This window comes from Gorilla gorilla, chromosome 16 (genome assembly GCF_029281585.2).
Source record: "Gorilla gorilla gorilla isolate KB3781 chromosome 16, NHGRI_mGorGor1-v2.1_pri, whole genome shotgun sequence".
NCBI classification, from domain to species: domain Eukaryota; kingdom Metazoa; phylum Chordata; class Mammalia; order Primates; family Hominidae; genus Gorilla; species Gorilla gorilla.
Genome location: NC_073240.2, coordinates 76,812,905 through 76,835,628, shown reverse-complemented (window position 1 = coordinate 76,835,628; position 22,724 = coordinate 76,812,905). Strand labels below are relative to the sequence as shown.

Here is a 22,724-nt window from a genome sequence, read left to right as displayed (position 1 = left end):
GACAACATAGCAAGACCCTGTCTGTACAAAACCATTTTTTTTTTTAATTATCCAGGTGTGGTAACACATGCATGTAGTCCTAGCTGCTTGGGAGGCTGAGATGGGAAGATCGCTTGAGCCCAGGAATGAGAGGCTGCAGTTAAGCCATGACTGCACTACTGCACTCCTGCCTGGGTGAGAGAGCAAGACCCTGTCTCTAAAAAAAATAAATAAATAAACAAATTAATGGAACTTTAATACTGTTGTAGTTGCCCCAAAATGAAATTCCTTTGCCAACCCATTGAGTTTGTGAAGGGCATAGTATATTGTACCCCACAGGTGTTCAATGCCCCAGAGCAGCAAAGTTTCAGAAAGGAGACCTTCTAAGCTATAGCTGTTCTGCAGACTTGTGCCAGAATTTAGAAATATTTCTAGTCTGAAGTACCCTGTAGCAGGCTAAACAATACCTATTGAGTAGAAAGTATAGGTATAATAGAAGGAAAAGCGTATATATATAAGAACAAGAAGTGGTGCTGAATACAAGAGAAAAGAAACCTCCAATCACAAACATTATGTGGGTCTCCATCCTGAATTCACACTATCTGAATGTCTGGGGGTAAAAAGCTAAGAATATAAAATAATCTAGGCTGGTAATGTCATCAGGTGGTTGACAGAAACAAATACAAATCAATTCTTGAAGAGCCTACTTTTATCCTTTACCTTGAAAAGCGTCTCACAGTATGAAAAGATTACCAAACGTAGAATAAAAGAGGCACAATTTATTAGAACTAGCAGAAACAGTAGGTAGTAGGGTAAGATATTCAGAAATCTGTATTTATTGGAAGAATCAGACACATGATATAAAATAAGTATGTTTAATATGTATCAAAAAATAAGTGAGAGGTGGCCGGGCACGGTGGCTGATGCCTGTAATCCCAGCACTTTGGGAGGCCGAGGTGGGCGGATCACGAGGTCAGGAGATCGGGACCATCCTGGCTAACATGATGAAACCCCGTCTCTACTAAAAATACAAAAAATTAGCCGGGCGTGGTGGCGGGTGCCTGTAGTCCCAGCTACTCGTGAGGCTGAGGCAGGAGAATGGCGTGAACCTGGGAGGTGGAGCTTGCAGTGAGCTGAGATCGCACCACTGCACTCCAGCCTGGGCAACAGAGCGAGACTCTGTCTCAAAAAAAAATAAAAAATAAAAAATAAAAATAAGTGAGAGGCTTAGAAGTAAGCAAATGCGGCAAAGACTAAAACAGATCTCCAATGAATCAAATATAATTTTTAAAAATTCAGTACATATCTTCAATAAATTTTTAAAATTTAGTGTATGTCTTTAAACAGCAGATTAAACACAATAAAATAATTAATGAATTGGAAAATAGATAGGAAAAAATTACCCAGAGGGTAATTCTAAGAGAAAAAGAAATGGAAAATATTGAAGAGAAGTCAAGAAGCATGGTGACCAGAGTGTGTGTGTCTACCTTATGTTTAGGTGGAATTCCAGAAGAAAAGAGAGACTGGGGCAGAGGCAGTATTTGAAAAAGTAAAGGCAGAGACCTTTTCAGAACTGATGAAAGTTACCCATAGATGTTAGAAGCCCAACAAATCTCAAGCAGGATAAATAAAAATAAATTTGCATATGGGTGCAACATAGTGAAATTGTAGAACACCAGTTCTAAAGAGAACATCACAAAAGCAGAAAAGAATGGCAGATTATCATCAAAGATGCAACAATTAAACCAACAGCTGACTTCTCAGTTGGAAAGAGGCAAAACTAGAAGACAGAGCAGTGATATTTTCAATATGCTGAGAGAAAACAGTTAACCCAAAATTTCTGTGGCAGTGAAAACATCTCTCAGGAATGAGGGTAAGATGAAGACAACTTTTAATAAGCAAACTTTGAGAGAGTTATCCCTCAGCAAACCTTCAGCCTGAAGGATATATGTCAGGTAAAAGGAAGTTGATCCTATACGGCGTGTGTGAAGTGCAAGAAAGAACAGAGAAAGCTATTACTACGTGAATATCAAAACAAATATTGTATAAATTATAACATAGTATTGTCCTATGTATTTTTTTAAAGGAATTAAAACACATGATAGCAAATAAGCTGAAAGGATTGTAATTAAAGTGTACTAAGGTCTTTGTATGGGGGGAGGATAAATATATAAGTTAATTTTGACCTTGATATTTTAAGATGAGTATTAAAATGTCTAGGGTAACACATAATAGAAAATCAAAGTGTATAATTGCCAGATTAGCAGAAGGACAAAAATGGAATTAAAAATAACCAATTAGTTAAAAATAAATAAAAAAGAAAGCTAAAAAACAGGATAAATAGAAAGTGTGTCACAAGATCTAGGCTGTCCTGTAGTGACCATGTGAACTTGGAAATGTTCTTTCAAGAATGAAATTGTTTTCTGTAATAGTTTTTGGTCCATTAGTGGTTGAAATTGCTTTAAACTGAGGTCCTTTTGAACTTTAGTAACTAATTAGTGCCATCATTGAAGGAGGTCCAAAATGATACCCCACTAATGCTAAAATCTGGGCTAGAATCAGTAGTGTCTCAGGAATAGGAGCAAGTATGCTTTTAGAAAATACACATCATTTTGCAATGGTAAAAGTGATTTTGAATTCATTTTCATTAATGTAAGCTAAAACTGCATATAGACATATTGCAAAAAATGAAATCAACTGTACATTCCAAAATCTATCATGATAACATAAATTATAACCTATATTAACTGATCAAATGACTGAAAAACCTGATGTACTGTTACCTCAAAAATGTCCAAAATTACTTTTTAAAATGCCATTACTAGAATAATTGATGAAAGGCACCCCATGTCACATAAGGGTCCCAACTGATAATGAAAGCTAACTTCTTTAAAAAGAGCACAAAAATTACATTAAGATATAAGAGCTTTGCTGTTGTCTTAAAGGAAAAAGACCAGGTGGCATCATCAGCATCTGGTCCCCACAGATGATCTATGTCTACTAATGGATTTGTTAAATAATGGGGAACAGTTTTAAAGCATCACTGACAATTTCAGGTAGTTGTGGAAAGAAAATGAACCATCAAATAGTAAAGTTTATACTTTCATTTGATGTGTTGTAAAAAGGGGGAAGAAGGGAAATTAAAAAAAAAACTTTCTTTCTGGGTCTTCTGACATGCTTTTCCTATTACGCATTTTCCATTTTTGTGTTTCTCTCCTCTTTATTGTCAGGAAAGGCCACTTTCAGAGAGCCAGTTCAGTCCAGTATGATATCAACCTGGTAGAGACGAGCAGTACCAGTGCCCACCACAGTGAGTAAACTCAAAACAAATGCTTGTTTTAAAACCCTAGATGAGACTGTTGTTGTTAGATGTAGGGATTTGTATTTAGATCTATCCAGAAAAAAAAGGTTGAGCCTAAACTTTTCTATGGGTTTTTTTTTTTTTTTTTTTGGCCAGGTACCCTTTTTCACATAAAAATGAATTTATTATCAGTATGACACAAATCACATTTTTTTCCCAAAGAAAACAATGTTATCTCAATATATGAAATTCTGATGTAGCTCTAATGTGCTACACAGATATAAGGGACTGGTTTCTCAGAAATATTTTGAAGTGAGCCAGCATATGGGGAGGAAGAAGAGTTTTACCTGTAAAGATCAGCAAATCTTTGGGAAACTTGTAGACAAATTGATGTTTTAAAATTGTCTTGAGACTTCTGGCCAAGATGGAGTAACAGGCACTGGATTTATTTCCTTCTACTTAAAACAACAAAAAATGGACAAAATATATGGAGCATTAAAATTTATGAAGACAAAATATATGAAGACATTGCTATCAGTCATCAAAGGAACCATGAGCCCTGAGAGATGGCAATAGACTAGGTAAGCCAATGATTGCCTTAGATTACTGCCTGGAGAGAATTTCCAGGCTTTTGTGCAAGGTGGGGGACCCCAGGCTGAGTTTGGCTGACTCCGAGTTGAGAAGATGGAGCTAAGAGTCCAAAAATATCAAGGTGACTATATTGCACTGAGGAGAGTCCTGGAAAAAAGAGAGGTGTATGAAGAAAGAACTCCAGAGATCTTCAGTTCAAGTATTCAGCTGAGTACTAATCAGGGCATGTGTGGGAGGAAAATACTTGAGGTTGTGGAAAAAATCACCTGAAGGATTAGAGGTGGCCAGTATTCACACAGGGCCAGGAAAAGTGTCTGTTCCCACTGAGACTGGAAACCTCATTATTCATGGGGCACGGGGTAAAGTACATAGAAAGGTGTTTCCCTGATAGTGGGGAACACTAGCCCTAGATTAAGCACTGCTCCAGTTCTGCCTAATAAACTGTAAAAGCATGAGCTGACAGAATCAAATTGTTTCCAAATAACTACATCCTAGATCAAAGCTCAACAATGCTGAAAAATATCTAGTACCCAACAGGTGAAATTAATAATGTTTCACATCCAATACAATTACCAACCTCCAAAGAAGCAGAAAATGTGCTCAAAATGAGAAATATTAAGAAACTGAAAGCCGGGCATGGTGGCTCATACCTGTAATCCCAACACTTTGGGAGGCTGAGGCAGATGGATCACTTGAGATCAGGAGTTCAAGACCAGCCTGGCCAACATGGTGAAACCCCATCTCTACTAAAATACAAAAAAAAACCAGTGGTGGGCGCCTGTAATCCCAGCTACTCGGGAGGCTGAGGCAGGAGAATAGCTTGAACCACAGAGGCGGAGGTTGCATTGAGCCAGGATTGCACCACTGCACTCCAGCCTGGGCAACAGAGCAAGATTCCGTCTCAAAAAAAAAAAAAAAGAAATTGAAATTGATACAGATGCTTTAAATACCAGGCAAACACAGTTATTATAAATGTATTACATAGATTCAAAAGTTAAGTAGAAACATGGAAGATATATTTTTTAAAGGACCCAAACCAAACTTCCAGAGGTGAAAACTAGTGTCTGAGATCAAAAAAAAAAAAAACTGGATGGTATTAACAGCAGATTGCACACCATAGAAAATATTGGTGAACTTGAAGATATAGCAGTAGAACTAAGAAAAAAAGAAACGCAGAAAGAAAATTTTTTTAATGAAAAGAGCATCAGTGAACTGTGCGACAACTGCAGGTGGCATAATGTTGAGTCCCTGAAGGAGATAAGAGAGAGGAGGGAACAGAAGAAATAAGAGTCAAAAATTTTTGCAGATTTAATAAAAGCAATCAATTCACACATATAAAAAGTTCAACAAAGTCCTGGCACTCTGGCTCACGCCTGTAATCCCAGCATTCTGGGAGGCTGAGGCAGGAGGATCACTTGAACCGAAGAGTTTGAGACCAGCCTGGGAAACATAGTGAGACCTCATCTCTACAAAAAAGAACAAAATTAGCTGGGTATGATGGTGCATATCTGTAGTCCCAGCTACTTGGGAGGTGGGAGAATTGCTTGAGCCCAGGAGGTCAAGGCTACGGTGAGCCAAGATTGTGCCCCTGCACTCCAGCCTGAGTGACAGAGTAGTAATACACCAAGACACATCATAATCAAATTGCTCAGAACCAGTGATAAAGTCTTAAAGGCAGCTAGAAAAAGACACATTACAGACAGAGAACAAAGCTAAGGATTTCAGCAGGCATTTTTCAGAAATAACACACCTTAAAAGAATGGAGCAACATCTGTAATGTATTTTAAAAAGTAAACCTATAATTCTACATCCAGCAAAAATATCTTTCAAACACAAGGCAAAATAGGCAAATCAGTCTTGGAAAAGATGAACAAAGTTAGGAGACTCACACTTCCTAATTTCTAAACTTACTATGAAGCTGCAGTAATCAAGGCAAAGTAGTGCTGGCATAAGGATAGACATATAGATGAATGGAATACAATTGAGAGTTCAGACATATCTTCTTACATTTATAGTAAATGCATTTTTTAAAGGGTGCCAGACAATTCAGTGGGGGGTAATAATAGTCTTTTCAACAAATGGTGCTGGAAAAACTGGATATCCACTCACAAAAGAATGGATTTAAACCCCTACATACCATATATAAAAATTAACTCAAAATGGATCAAAGATCTAAATATAAGAGCTAAAACCATATAACTCTTAGTAGAAAACATAGGTGTCAATCTTCATGACCTTGGATTAGGCAATGGATTCTGAGTTATGATTCTAAAAGTACAAGCAACAAAAGAAAAAATACAAAAACTGGATTCATCAACATTAAAAACAAAAAACTTTTGTGCTTCCAAGGATACCCTCAAGAAAGTGAAAAGACAATCTACTTCTGAGAGAAAATTTTTTTAATCATACATATGAGACTTATACATATCATCTGAAATACATATATGTAGTTGAATATATAAACAATATTTACAACTTAATGAAGAAACAACTCATTTTAAAAATGAGCAAAGGATTGGAAAAGAGTTCTCCAAATAATATGTACAAATGACTAGTAATCTCATGAAAAGACAATCATCATTAGCCATCAGGAAATGACAATCAAAACCACAATGAAACCAAGTGTGGTGGCATACTTCTGTAGTCCCAGCTATTGGGAGGCCGCAGTGGAGGATCACTTGAGCCCAGGAGTTTGAGGCCAGCCTGGGTAACATAGCAAGACCCCATCTCTAAAAAAAAAAAAACTTTGAGGAGGGTAAAAAAAAAAGGAAAAAAATGTACATGAATGTTCGTAGCACCTAGCAGCATTATTTATAATAGCCAAAAAGTAGATATTAGTCAAATGTCCATCAGCTGATAAATGGATATATAAAATGTGTTATATTCCTACTGTGGAATATTATTCGGCAGGAAATAGAAATTAAGTAGTAATATATGCTGCAACATGGATGGACTTTGAAAACAACATGCTGAAGTAAAGGAGCCAGTCATAAAGGAACACATATTTTATAACATTTATATGAAATGCCCAGAACAGGCAAATCTATAGAGACAGACAGTAGATTAATGTTTGCCTAGGATTGGAGGAAATGGGGGGATGTTGGGGAGTGATGGCTAAGGGATGTGGGCTTTCTTTTTGGGAATGAAAGTGTCATAAATTTGATTGTGCTGATGGTTGTGCAACTCTGAATATACTAAAAGCCATTGAATTGTACCATTTAAATAAGTGAATTTTATGGCACATGATTGTATCTCAAAACCATAAAAAATCAGTAACTATTTAGAAAAAAATGAAGGCAAAATAGAGATTTTCCAGGCATATGACAGTTGAAAGAATTTATCATCACCAGAACCACACTAAGTAAATGTTAAAGGAAGTCCTTCAGGCAAAAGGACAATATCAGATGGAAATATGGATTTACATAAAGGGAGGAAGAGCACCGGAAATGACAACTATGTGGGTAAATATGTAAGATCTTTCTCATATTATTTAAATCTCCTTAAGAAATAATTGACCATTTAATGAAATATCATAACAACATAGTATGGGACTTACAACATACATAAAAGCAAAATGTATAATAAGAAAATACAAAGATTGGAAGGGTAGCGAGGGAAATACCCCACTGTAAGGTTCTTATGCTGAATGTCAAGCAGTACGTCATCACTTGAAGGGAAACTGTAATAAGTCAAAAGTGTATGCTAGAAACTCTAGAGCAACCTGTAAAAAGTCTAAGTCACCCAGTTAAGATAGAGATTGTAAAATTGGATAAAAATTAATGTGATATGCTATCTGCAAAAAATATACATTAAGTATAAAGACACAAATAAGTTAAAAGTAAAAGGATGAATGAAGATATGTCATGCTGGCGCAGGTGTGGTGTGGCTCATGCCTTGTAATCCCAGCACTTTGGGAGGCCAAGGGGGGCAGACCACTTGAGGTCAGGAGTTCAAGATCAGCCTGGCCAACATGGTGAAACCCTGTCTCTACTAAAAATACAAAAATTAGCTGGGCGTGGTGGCAGGCGCCTGTAATCCCAGCTATTCGGGAGGCTGAGGTAGGAGAACCGCTTGAACCCAGGAGGCAGAGGTTGCAGTAAGCTGAGATTGCACCACCGCACTCCAGCCAGGGCAACAGAGTGAGACTCCGTCTCAAAAAAAAAAAAAAAGAAAAGAAAAGAAAAAAGAAAAAGAAAAAAAGAAAACCCACCCAGCTCTACCATTACTGTGATATCTGAGGCTGGAGAAAATAATGAAACTGCCCAGACTATCCTCAAGTTTACAGACAGTGAGAAATACCCAAATGAAGCTCCTTTTTATGAAACATTCTTGGAAAATCTAGAAGATAATGTCTCAGACATTTAAAAATTCTTAGCATTACAAGCTGAAGAAATCTTGGCATGGTGATGATCTTTAGTGACAGCTGTGCAAGAAAAATTAAATGAAATGGATAAAAAGCAAAAGGGAGGAAGACATATATCTAGAATATAAAAAGAACTCTTTCAAATCAATAATAAAAAGTCAATCCAATTAAAATTTGGGCAAGAAACAAAAAGAAGCAGAAGAAACCATAGAGCAATTATTCCATGGCATTCCTGTTTACAATTAAGCATTTCTTAAGTTGAGAAGCCGTGTTTGATACTGAACTCTTGGAAATCAAAAAGAACCAAATCAAAGAATAAGCAGGAAAAAATAAGTGGGAAACAGCTACTTGAAACAGATCCAAATCTTGACACATCTGATATCCAGTTCTTGGAGGATGCTGGAAACAACGTGGAGGTAATTGAGTCTTTGTTCCAGGAAATGGATGACCTGGAGCTGGGGGATGAGGAGAATGATCCAGACTCCAATCCTGCTGACCCAGAGAGTGACTCCACTGACCAGAGGGACTGTCCCCATCTGTAGAGAGGCTGGACTGCCACAGCATCCTGGCTATGCTCAGAGGGTTTTGATTTTCCTTTCCTTTTCTCCAAGAAGAAATTATTTTCAGGAGAATATTCTTCTGATAGATTTCATCATTGGACTTAATAAACTTATCTTAAAATTTCAAAAAAGTCCATTGTATTCCTATATATCAGTGACAATTAGATATGGAAATTTTAAAAAATTATTAATGATAGAATCTCAATGTATTGAGTACATAAGCATACATCAGACGAAAATATGAAAGGCCTATCCAGTGAAAACTAAAAAAAAAAATTGCTGAGAGAAATGAAGACCTAAATAAATGGAGAGTTATGTTTTGTTCATAGATTTGGAAGATGCAATATTGTAAGGTGTCAGTTCTCAAATTGACCTATATAGATGCAGTGCTATCCCAGACAAAATCCCAACAGGTGTTTCTGTAAAAATTGACAAGGTGGTTCTAAAATTCCCATGGAAACGCAAAGGACCTAGAATAGAGAAAATAATTTTGAAAAAGAAGAACAAAGTTAGAAGCTTCAGACTGGGCATCCAGATAGACCACAATTGATTTTTGACAAAGCTGCCAAGGCAATTCAATACAGAAAGGATAGTCATTCCAACAGATGATACTGGGGCAGTTTGGATATTCACATGCAAAAACATGAATTCAGACCCTTTACCATGCACAAAAAAACTCAAAATGGGTCTAAATATAAGAGCTAAAACTATAAAAACCTTAGAAGAAAACATAAGAGAAAGTCTTTGTGACATTGAATTAGGCAAAGATTTTTAGATACAATACAAAAAGCACAATCGACAAAAAGAAAAAATTTCATAAATTGGGCTTCATGTAAATTTAAAACTTTTGTGCTTCAAAGGACACCATTCTAAAAATGAAAAGGCAAGACACAAACTGGGACAAAATATTTGCAAATGGATATAAAAGATGGATAAAGGACATGTCTAGAATATATAAGGAACTTTTTCAACTCGATAATAAAAAGACAGCCCAACTAAAGTTTGGGCAAGTTTTTTTTTTTGTTTTTTTTTTTTTGTCACCCAGGCTGGAGTGCAGTGGCATGAACTCAGCATACTGCAACCTCTGCCTCCTAGGTTCAATGGATTCTTGTGTCTCAGCCTCCCGAGTAGCTGGGACTACATACATGTGCCACTACGCCTGGCTAGTGTTTTGTGTTTTTTGGTAGAGACGGGGTTTGGTGTTGGCCAGGCTGGTCTCAAACTTCTGGTCTCAAGTGATCCACCTGCCTTGGCCGCTCGGAATGGACACATGATCTTTTTTAGGGTAATGGATTTATTCTACAATGGGATTGTGGTGGTGATTGCACAATTCTGTAAATTTTAAAATTCATTGAATTGTAGACTTTTTTGTTTGAGACAGGGTCTCGCTCTGTTGCCCAAGGCTCTAGCAGTGCAGGGATGTGATCATAGCTCACTGCAACCTTGAGCTCCTGCACTCAAGCAGTCCTCTTGCCTCAGCCTTCCAAGTATTTGAGACTACAGGTGTGCACCACTATGCCTGGCTAATTTTTACATTTTTTTTTGTAGAGACAGGGTCTTGCTATGTTGCCCAGGCTAGTCTCAAACTCCTGGTTTCAAGCAGTCTTCCTGCCTGGGCTCCCAAAGTGCTGGGATTACAGGCATGAGCCACTGTGCTCAGCTGAATTACATACTTTAAAAAAGTAAATTTTGTAAGTTGTAGATTCTACCTCAGTAAGTTGTTTTTAAAAGCCCGTTTTTCAATAAGTGGTGCTGAGAAAACTGGATATCCACATGCTAAGGAATGAAGTTGGACGCTTACCTATCACCATATACAAAAATTAACTAGGGCCGGGCGCAGTGACTCATGCCTGTAATCCCAGCACTTTGGGAGGCCCAGGTGGGCGGATCACGAGGTCAGGAGTTCGAGACCAGCCTGCCCAGCATGGTGAAATCCCTTCTCTACTAAAAATACAAAACATTATCTGGGCATGGTGGCACGTGCCTGTAGTCCCAGCTTCTCAGGAGGCTGAGGCAGGAGAATTGCTTGAACCCGGCAGGCGGAGGATGAAGTGAGCCGAGATCACGAGATTCCATCTCAAAAAATAAATAAATAAATAAATAAATAAATAAATAAAGTGGATCAAAGACCTAAACGTAAGAGCTAAAATTACTAAGAGAAGAAAACATAGGGGGAATGCTTCATGAAATTGGATTTGGCAATGATTGCTTTATACACCAAAAGCACAGGCAGCCAAAGAAAAGTTAGACAAATTGGACATCAAAATTTAAAATTTTGGTACATCAAAAGACACTATCAGCAGAGTGAAAAGGCAATCCATAGAATGGGAGAAAAGGTTCACAAATCATGTATCTGGTAAGGATTTGATATCCAGAATATATAAAGAACTTCTAAAACTCAACTACAACAAGTAGAAGAACCTAATTCAAAAACGGGCAAAGGATTTGAATAGACATTTCTCCAAAGAAGATACACAGATGGCCAATAAGCACATGAAAAAAGATACTCAACATCACAAATTATTGGGGAAATGCAGATCAAAACCACAATGAGGTACCACTTCCAACCTTTAGGATGGTGACTACTATTGATACAAACAAAAAAACAGAAACCATGTGTTGGTGAGAACACGTAGAAATTGGAACCCTTGTGCATTGTTGGTGGGAATGTAAAATGGTGCGACCACTTTAAGAAAACAATATGGCAAGTCCTCAAAAAAAAAATTAAACAGAATTTCCATATTATCTAGGAATTCCACTCCTGGGTATACATCTAAAAGAAATGAAAGAATGGACTGAAACAGATATTTGTATACCTACACTCATAGTGTTAATGGCTGTTGTGAGACCTTGGTTCTTGTCTTTTCAGTTTAAAAGAGTTTAAACAAGAGACACAAAACAGAGATGCAGCATACAGCAATATTATTGCAAAGGAGAAAGAATATTTTGAAAGTTAGGTGCAGAATAGACAGGACACCCTGAGAGAGGATTCAGGGCAGGCTGCTCATAAGGATGAGACAGCAAAGACTGGCACTAGGGAGACTCCCTTTCTGGGAGTCTTAGATTATTACTCATGAGGAGGTGGGAAGAGCTGTTACTAGTAAGCATGTTTTGGCTGGTCCTCTGGGTGCACATGCCAGTAGCTGTACGTGTTTGTTCACACATCACATATCTCATTAGCATCTGAAATCTCTCCTCAGGGAAGTGTTTTTTACAATTATAATGAGCAATGGGTCAGTCTGAGGACAAGTAAAATCAAAATGCACATGCTCCCTACAGGGAAGTTCCCTACTGGAGATAGCTTTGCTTGAATGAGCTGGACTACAATGCGAATGCTGGGCTTATTGTGTTGACAGCACGGTCGCCCCTGTAACCAAGAACATGGTTACTTCCTTGACTACCTCTCCTGCCTCAGTAGCAGCATTACTTACAGTAGCCAAAAGGTGGAAACAACCCAAATATCCATCAGTGGATGAATAGATAAAATGTGGTATATACCTATAATGGAATATTATTTAGCTTTAAAAAGGAATGAAATTCTGATACATGCCACAACATAGGTGAATCCTGAAGACGTGCTAAGTGAAAAAGCCAGACACGAAAGTTAAGTATTGTGTGACTCCACGTATACAAGGCACCTAGAATAGGCAAATTCATTGAGACAGAAAGTAGAATGGTGGTCACCAGGGCTGTCAGGGGAGGAATAGGGAGTTACTGTTTAATGGGTAGAGTTTCAGTTTACGATGATGAAAAAGTTCTGGAGGGCCAGGCGCGGTGGCTCACGCCTGTAATCCCAGCACTTTGGGAGGCTGAGGCAGGCGGATCACGAGGTCAGGAGATCGAGACCATCCTGGCTAACATGATGAAACCCCGTCTCTACTAAAAATACGAAAAAAATTAGCCAGGCGTGGTGGCGGGCACCTGTAGTCCCAGCTACTTGGGAGGCTGAGGCGGGAAAATGGCGTGAACCCGGGAGGCGGAGCTTGCAGTGAGCTGAGATCGTGCCACTGCACTCCAGCCTGGGCGACAGAGCAAGACCTCGTCTCAAAAAAACAAAACCAAACAAAACAAACAAAAAGTTCTGGAGATGGTGTGATGGTTGCACACAGTGTAAATGTACAATAATAACCCCTCATTGGTGGTTTAGCTTTTAGCAATTTAAGTTACCCACAGTCAACTGTGGTCTGAAATATAAACGGAAAGTTCCAGAAATAATTCATGTTTTAAATTGCGCACCCTTCTAAGCAACATGATGAAATCTCCCGCTGACCTACTCAGGATGTGAATCATCTTTTTGCCCACCACATCCACACTGTATATGCCGCCCACCCATTAGCTACTTAGTAGCCATCTCATTATCAGAGCTCCTGTTGCAGTATCACAGTTCTTGTGTTCAAATAACCCTTATTTTACTTAATGGCCCCAAAGTGCAAGAGTAGTGATGCTGTCATATTGTTATAATTGTTCTACTTTATTATTAGTTATTGCTAATCTTACTGTGTCCAATCTATAAACTTTATCATAGGTACAGGAAAAATAGTATATTTAGGTTTGGTGCTGTCTGTGATTTCAGGCATCCACTGGGGTCTTGGAATGTATCCCCCATGGAGAAGAGGGGACTACTGTACTTAATGCTACTGAACTTAAAAATGGTTAAAATGGTAAATTTTGTTAAGTATATTTCACAAAAAGTCAGTCAGCCTGAAAGAGATGCCATTATTAAATAATGCTATCAGTTGATGTGTTTTATTGTGCTCAGAATTATCACTTAACAGGAGGGATAATCTGTTCCCATACTTTACTCCTGTACATGAGTAAAAGCATGTCTTTTGTTTGTTAGGTTTGTAGATCTTTGCTATATTTGTAATGTCTGGAGCCACATTAATTTTTAAAGTGCTTGATGGTTAAATAACCATGAAGAAATTCTCAGAGAATGCAGGAGTTTGAGACCAGCCTGGCCAACATGGTGAAACCCTGTCTCTACTAAAAATACAAAAATGAACTGGGCATAGTGGCGGGCACCTGTAATCCCAGCTACTCAGGAGGCTAAGGCAGGACAATAGCTTGAACCCGAGAGCGGAGGTTGCAGTGAGCTGAGATTGTGCCTCTGCCTGGGTGACAAAGTGAGATTCCATAAAAAATAAAATAAAAATAAATGATAAAAAATATATATCAGAGAATGGAAAGATTTTAAATTTATCATGGTGTTAACTGGAAAGGTTAATGCTAGGGGCCAAATCTGATATAAACAAGTTTGGGAATAGAATCCTGCCATTAGATCTTGAATGCACAAGTACCATGCTTGTAATTCATCAACAGCATTTTCCCCAAAAGGTTTGCCTCTTGATTTTTTTTCTTTTCCCCAGAATGTTCGGTGACATGGTAAGGACTTATTTTTTAGAATCCACACACATATAAAACAGCTTGACTTTATAAAGACATACTTTATAAAAAAGTTAAAAAAAAGTATTAAATTACTGTTTTTGGTTTTTTTTTTTGTAAGAAAAAGACATCATAACAAAGGTTAAAAACGGGTAAGGTATTAGGCTCAGCTGACAAAATTAGTTCATTTGACCGTTTTTTCAAGGTTGAACAATCTCAGTCAATAACTGCAAGACCATAACTATAAGCAAATAACCACCCCCCCACACACACACACACACAAAAGCCTTTTACTAAATGTGACAAGATATGTCATGAAAATAAAGTTAGATTATCTGATGAGGAGAGCTGATTATGAAGACTGGGACTTGCTTAATAATGTTAGCTCATATTATGAAAATCATAGCATAAAGGTACATTTTATTTTTAAAACTTATTAATGACCTTCCTTCACCAAGGACGTCCTCCTGCCACGACACCATCAAGCCTTACTTCATCGATAGGTTTATTCATGTCGCCTTGTGTGCTTCTGGAATGTAAGCCTCCCCGGGCAATCTTTCCAATGTATTCCTAGCATAAATCCACAGCCTGAAGTCTTAGCATGCACTTATATTGTTGTTAGACACTATCCCTACTGCAATAATGCCCTAATGCTGACAACACAACTCTCCAAATGGAAAGCAGTGTAACAGTATGATCGTGCACACCACATGCCTATGTGTGCCAGGTACTATGGTTAATATTTCAAATATTTTAACTCCTATAAACCTTAACAACTCTATGGAGTAGGTGGTATTATTCTCACTCTACAGTGAGAAAACTGAGGTTTAGGGAGGTTAAACCCATGTTTTTCTTACTGCACTTCCACAGATATGGGTGTTAGTCTCAGGGCTTGCTGGCTACAGAGGGAATTTTTGTCTCTAAATAGTCCCAATTAGCCACAGGTTTTATTAGTCCTTGTTTCCTTGGTATTTTCTTGCCATCTATTATTGTCATTGCTGTTACAGTGACTCACTCTGGCAATCTTTTCCCCTCAACCACCCTTTTCTAACTTGTAAATCTAAGAGAGGTCACCAGGCTTGTTAGAACTTTGGGTAAGAGGCAGTGAGCAAAGACAGTGAGGGGCGGGGGGTGTGGGCAGGCATGCAGGGAACTTATATGTGAGACTTGAATGGGGAATCTGACATAACTCAGTGTTCTGAGGAGTCTTGTCAGGCTGCTGGAAATTTTTGATATTCTAGGTTAGTTTACTTCAACACATCCTATCACAAACAGAAGGGGTTGGCTTATATATGTGAAGAAGATAAGAGACATGTAGATAGGTGTGCGTAGTAAGAAACATTGCAATGGAGAAAGCATCTTAATTCTTAATTATTTTTCACAGGTCATGAAGAACACTGAAGAAACGTCAAAGTGAACCAAATCATTGTTTTTATTTTACAAAGGCAGAAAATGAAACACCACTAGGTAAAAGAATTAAAAATTTAATCCTTTATTTCTTAAAGAGAACGCTTGTGTAACTCATATCATGAACCATAATCCATTCTGCTGCAAGGTGTGTGTGCTTCTGTAATGTGCATCAGTCCATCGGCAACTGCTAAGTAGGGGGTGATACCAGTATAATTCGAAGTCACATTGGTTCAACATGACTCTCCCCAGAAAGCTGATGTGCTGAAGCAACCAGAGGCAAATGTTCACACACCTAGAGAGAAACCCTAAGGGATATATGAAGATCTTATGAAAAAGGATGAAAACCCTTTAAATGCAAGGAGTAGCTGGCTTAGTGGCTTCAAAACCACCTCATTCCTGCTGTTATCTGAGAAGCTGCAAGTACTGATGAAAAAACTGAGAAGACATTTCACCTGGCAATTAGAAAAAAGCACTGACTGATAGATACTTCTGTATCATTCTTTCAATATTGATGAAAATGCTTTCTACTAGAAGTGACTGATTTCAAGGATCTGTCTCTCAAAGGAAGAAACAAAAACCCAAAATTTTGACTGCAAAAGATTAATTCTAGGTGCAAATAACTGGAAATTTAGAATTGTTATTGTACTACACAGGTCACAAAGTTCCAAACCTATTTATTTCCCTTGTAATTTTTCGTGCATGATTTTTCAGAATGCAGTTTCTATCTTTTTAGGTGCAACACTAAGAACTGATTAGGTCAGAACAATTTAGTTTCTCCAGTTTTTTCTACCTAAGTTACATGGGGGAAAAAAAGCAATAGTAACTTTAAGGAAGTATGAAAATCAAGTCTTGGAGCAGTGGAAAGGTCTGGGGCTGGTAAATGGCTTAGGCAGAAGCGCATGCACCGGCCAAACCTAACAGCCCATCTCTGAACTATGTCCTCGTCAAGGCTGGGATGCACGCTGGCTTCTCTACACAGTCTGGCCCAGTGTAAGTGCTGTGAATTCAGTGTGTCACTAGTGTCACCAATTCATCCATCACCCATTGTTCATTCATTTCACAAACACGAGGGTAAGACATTGAGACAGAGTACACAAAATGAAAAGCTCTCACATAATTTTAATAGACTTTGTTGTTAGAAGTTTTAGATTTTCAGAAAAACTGAGCAGATAGTACAGAGTTCCCCTATGCTTCCCCCCACCCCAGGCCTTTATTATTAACATCTTGCACTAGTGTGGTATATTTGTTTAACCAATATTGACATATTTTTACTTTACTTTTTGAGACAAAGTCTCACTCTGTCACCCAGGCTAGCTGAAGCCTATAATTTACATGAAAGGTCCTCTTTTTGTTGTATGTCTTTATGGATTTTGACCAATATATAATGTCATGTATCCACTATTATAGTATTGTATACAGTAGTTTCACCACCCTAAAAATCTCTACTCCATGTATTTACCCCTCCCTCTCTCCCACTGAACCTCTGGCAACCAGTCTTTACTAACTTTGCTTTCTCCAGAATGTCATATATTTGAAATCATATAGTATGTAGCCTTTCAGACTAACTTCTTTCACTTAGCAATATACATAGTTCCTCTATGTCTTGTGACTAAATACCCCACCCCCACCCCTTTTTAAAAAAAAAAAGAAAGCTAGGCCATGATTTTTTTTTTTTTGGTGGTTTAAAAATTTACTGTGGCAAAATGTACGTAAGATTTAAATTTTAACCATTTTGAAGTTACACTTTAAAGGCATTAAATATATTCGTTGTATGTACCAGTCACCACTATGCACCTCCGGAACTTTTTCATGATCCCACACTAATCTCTGTGCCCCTTAAACAATAAATTCCCATTCCCTCCTGCCCCCTGTGACAAAATGTAATCTTTGTTCTACTTTGTCTCTATGAATCTCACTAGTCTAGGTACCTCACATCAGTGGATTCATATAGTATTGTCCTTTTGTGATTTAATGTCTGAAAGGTTCATCCATGATGTAGTATGTAGAAGAATTTCCTTTTTATGGCTGAATAATATTCCATTGTATGGATATAACATTTTGTCTATCCATTCATCTGTTGGGTATTTGGGTTGTTTTCTACCTTTTGACTATTGTGAATAATGCTGCAGTGAACACTGGTATACAAATATACCCTCAAGCCTCCGCTTTCAATTATTTTGTGTATATACCCAGAAATGCAATTGCTGAATCAAATGACAATTCTATATTTAATTGGAAAATCACCATACTGTTTTCTACAGCAGCTGCATACCACTATATTTCCATCAGTAATAAGAGTTCCAATTTCTCCACATCCTTGCCAACACTTGTGTGTTTTTTTAATTTTAATAAGAGCTATCCCAGTGGGTATGAAGCGGTATCTCAATGTGGTTTTGATTTGCATTTCCTTACTGTTTAGTGATGCTAAGCATTTTTTCATGTGCTCACTGGCTATCTGCATGTCCTCTCTGGAGATCTATCCAAATCCTTTGCCATTTTTTAAATCAGGTTTTTACATTGTTGTTGCATTTTGGGAGTTTTGTATGTATTCTGGATGTTTAATCCTTATTAGGTATGTGAACTGCATATTATTTCCTCCCACTCCATAGGTAATCTTTTTACTCTGTTGATAGTGTTCTTTGATGCACAAAATTTTAATTTTAATGAAGTATAATTTGCCTATTTTTTCTTTTGTTGTCTGTGAATTTGGTGTCATATCCAAGAAACCACTGCCACATCCTAAGAGTTTTATGGTTTTAGCTCTCACATTTAGGTCTTTTGGTCCATTTTGAGTTAATTTTTGCAAATGAGTGAGGTTGCAACTTTGTTCGTTAGCCATGTGGTTATCCAGCTTTCCCATCATTATTTGTTGAAAAAACTATCCTTTGAATAGCCTTGGCACCCTTGTCAAAAATCATTTACCTACATATGAGAGGGTTTATTTCTAGGTTCTCCAGTCTGTCCCATTGGTCTATCCGTCTGCCTTTATGCCAGAATCACATTGTTTTGATTACTGTAGCATTATAGTAAGTTTTAAACTCTGCAGGTTTAAGTCCTCCAATTTGTTCTTCTTTCTCAAGACTGATTTGGCTATTTGGGATCCCTTCAGATTCCACATGAAATTCAGGATGGGTTTTTCTACTTCTGCAAAAAAAAAAAAAAAAACCTAGGATTCTGATAGAGACTGTAGTGAATCTGTACATCACTTTGAGTAGTACTGACATATTAACATTAGATTTTCCAATCCATGAACATGAGATGTATTTCATTTTTATCTTTATTGAAGCAATGTTTTGTAGTTTTCATTGTACAAGCCATTAACCACCTTGGGTAAGCTAATTTCTGTGCATTTTATTCTTTTTGAGGCTATGGTAAATGGGACTGTTCTTGTAATTTCCTTCTCGGGTTGTTCATTGTTAGTGTATAGGAATGCAACTGATTTTTGTGAGTTGACTTTGTACCCTGCTACCTTACTGAATTAACAGTTATTTTTTTTTTTTTTTGGTGTGGAATCTTTCGGGTTGTCTAAAGATCATATTATTTGTGAACATATAGGATTTTACTTCTTACTTTCCAACTTAGATGTCTCTTCTTTTTCTAGCTCAGGCTAGAACTCCTAGTACTGCGTTGAATAGGAATGGTGAAATGCGCATTGTCTTGATCTTAGAGGAAAAGCTTTCACCACTAAGTATGGTGTCTACCGTGGGCTTTTCATATCTGACTTTTATTATGTTGAGGTAGTTTCCTCTTATCCCTCATTTGCTGAGTGTTTTTAATCACAAGAGGCTGCTGGATTTTGTCAAATGCTTTGTCTGCATCAATTGAGATGATCATCTGGTTCTCGCTTCGTTCTGTTAATGTAGTATATTATATTGATTTTTGTATGTTGAACAATCCTTGCATTCCAGGAATTCATTCCATTTGGTCGTGGTGTACAATCCTTTTTTTTTTTTTTTGGCTCTATCACATTTTTTTTTTTTCTTTTAAATTATACTTTAAGTTTTAGGGTACATGTGCACATTGTGCAGGTTAGTTACATATGTATACATGTGCCATGCTGGTGCGCTGCACCCACTAACTCATCATCTAGCATTAGGTATATCTCCCAATGCTATCCCTCCCCCCTCCCCCAACCCCACCACAGTCCCCAGAGTGTGATATTCCCCTTCCTGTGTCCATGTGATCTCATTGTTCAATTCCCACCTATGAGTGAGAATATGCAGTGTTTGGTTTTTTGTTCTTGCGATAGTTTACTGAGAATGATGATTTCCAATTTCATCCATGTCCCTACAAAGGACATGAACTCATCATTTTTTATGGCTGCATAGTATTCCATGGTGTATATGTGCCACATTTTCTTAATCCAGTCTATCATTGTTGGACATTTGGGTTGGTTCCAAGTCTTTGCTATTGTGAATAATGCCGCAATAAACATACGTGTGCATGTGTCTTTATAGCAGCATGATTTATAGTCCTTTGGGTATATACCCAGTAATGGGATGGCTGGGTCAAATGGTATTTCTAGTTCTAGATCCCTGAGGAATTGCCACACTGACTTCCACAATGGTTGAACTACATTTCAAACTATACTACAAGGCTACAGTAACCAAAACAGCATGGTACTGGTACCAAAACAGATATAGACCAATGGAACAGAACAGAGCCCTCAGAAATAATGCCGCATAACTACAACTATCTGATCTTTGACAAACCTGAGAAAAACAAGCAATGGGGAAAGGATTCCCTATTTAATAAATGGTGCTGGGAAAACTGGCTAGCCATATGTAGAAAGCTGAAACTGGATCCCTTCCTTACACCTTATACAAAAATCAATTCAAGATGGATTAAAGATTTAAACGTTAGACCTAAAACCATAAAAACCCTAGAAGAAAACCTAGGCATTACCATTCAGGACATAGGCATGGGCAAGGACTTCATGTCCAAAACACCAAAAGCAATGGCAACAAAAGACAAAATTGACAAATGGGATCTAATTAAACTAAAGAGCTTCTGCACAGCAAAAGAAACTACCATCAGAGTGAACAGGCAACCTACAAAATGGGAGAAAATTTTCGCAACCTACTCATCTGACAAAGGGCTAATATCCAGAATCTACAATGAACTCAAATTTACAAGAAAAAAACAAGCCCATCAAAAAGTGGGCGAAGGACATGAACAGACACTTCTCAAAAGAAGACATTTATGCAGCCAAAAAACACATGAAAAAATGCTCATCATCACTGGCCATCAGAGAAATGCAAATCAAAACCACAATGAGATACCATCTCACACCAGTTAGAATGGCAATCATTAAAAAGTCAGGAAACAACAGGTGCTGGAGAGGATGTGGAGAAATAGGAACACTTTTACACTGTTGGTGGGACTGTAAACTAGTTCAATCCTTTTAATATGCTGCTAAATTCAGTTTCCTAGTATTGACAATTGTTGAATCAGTGATCATAAGGAATAACTGGTCTGTAATCTTTTCTTGTAGTATCTTTGGCTTCAGCATCAGAATGAATTAGGCAGCGTCCTTCCTCTTCAATTTTTGGGAAAAGTTAGAAGGGATTGGGGTTATTTCTTCTTATTTGGTAGAATTCACAAATGAAAACCATCAGGTCCAGTGCTTTTTTTCCAGGAGAATTTTGATTACTAATTCAATTACCTTACTGGTTATAGTTCTATTCAGATTTTTAAATTTTTTTCATAGTTCAGCAGTAGTAGGTTTTGCATTTCTAGGATTTTGACCATTTCATCTAGATTGTCGAAGGTATTCTTCTATATCCCTTTTCATTTTTCTAGAATCTAGAGTGCTGTTCCCATTTTCATTTATTTTAGCAATTGAGTCTTCCTTTTTTTTCTTAGTCTATCTAGGCATAGGCTTTCCAACTTTATGGTCTTTTAAAGAACTCGTAGTTTCACTGATTTTTCTCTAGTGTTTCTAATCTTTATTATATCTGTTCTAATCTTTATTATTTCCTTCCATCTGCTAGCTTTGGATTTAGTATGTTTTTCCCCCTCTCCTTAAGCTGCAAAGTCAGGTTGTTGACATGAGGTGTTTTTTGTTTTTTAATGTAAGCATTTATGTCTATAAATTTTCCTTTTAGCAGTGCTTTCACTGCATCCTATAAATTTTGGTATGTTGCATTTTTCTCTTTTTAATTTCCCTTGTGATTTCTTCTTTGACCCATTGGTTGAGTGTTTTGTTTAATTTCCACAAGTTTGTGAATTTTCCAATTTTCCTTTTGTTACTGATTTCTAACTACATCCTGTTGTGGTTCAAAAATGCCCCATATCTTCTTCACTTCTTTGTGTGTGATATGTATCTTTTAAAACTATGGAGGCTTGATTTGTTGTTTCTGCTTTCAATGATCCCATCTCAAGTTTGCTGATTCTTTCTTCTACCTGCTTATATCTGCTGCTGAACCCCTGTAGTGAAAATTTCATTTATTATACTTTTCTCCTCCAGAATTTTTTTATAATGCCTATCTCTGTTGATATTCTGATTTTGTTCATTTATCATTTTCCTGATTTCTTTAATTCTTTGTTCATGTTTTCCTTTAGTTCTTTGGTGGGCATATTTGAGTTAAAGTATATGTCTAGTTTAATGTCCTTCATTAGGACAAGGTCAATTAATTTTGATCTTTTGAATGCACATTATTTTCCTGTTCCTTTGTATGGTTTGTGATTTTTTTCCTTGGGAGTTGGATATTCACTATTATAATATGGTAACTCTAGGTATGAGATTCTTTCCTTTCCTCACGGTTTTCTGGTTGTTTTTTTATTTTTAAAAGCTGTCATCCATTTGTTTTGAGAGTTTTCCAAATTATTTTTATAAGAGACTATTCCTTCTGTGTGTGATCACTGAAGTCTCTCTTCCTTTTATGTCATGTTCAGCTATTTTGACATAAATTCCCTTGAATGCTAGGGGCAATCCTAGATTTTACAAATCAGCTTTGTCCCAGGTAATCCTTCAATACTTACTTTGGCCTGCTTTTGGGCTTAGGGACCAGACCAAGGTGAAAGCTTGGGTCTTAGAACTTTCCGGGGAAGTGTTTTCCCTGGGCATGCATGTCGCATTTTAAATCTCCCCTGTATATGTAACTGTTCTTAATTTCCCAAAGTCTTACCCCAGATT

The 22,724-nt window shown here is 37.4% G+C and overlaps 1 protein-coding gene across 8 annotated transcripts in view; it reads left to right on the top strand.

The window, feature by feature from the left end:
* The window catches only part of NRG4 (neuregulin 4), a 123,915-nt gene that overhangs the window by 97,531 nt on the left and 3,660 nt on the right, over window positions 1-22,724 (top strand). For 6 of the 8 annotated variants that reach the window (XM_055363850.2, XM_055363847.2, XM_055363849.2 and 3 more), the window contains 2 exons: window positions 3,210-3,289; window positions 15,561-15,643. In XM_055363850.2, the coding sequence (XP_055219825.1) occupies window positions 3,210-3,289; window positions 15,561-15,577 (97 nt within the window). In that variant the 3' untranslated portion in view covers window positions 15,578-15,643. Of the gene's footprint in view, window positions 1-3,209; window positions 3,290-15,560; window positions 15,644-15,835; window positions 17,452-22,724 lie in introns of those variants that run through there. The other 2 variants (XM_063698750.1, XM_063698748.1) reach the window with 2 other exon arrangements.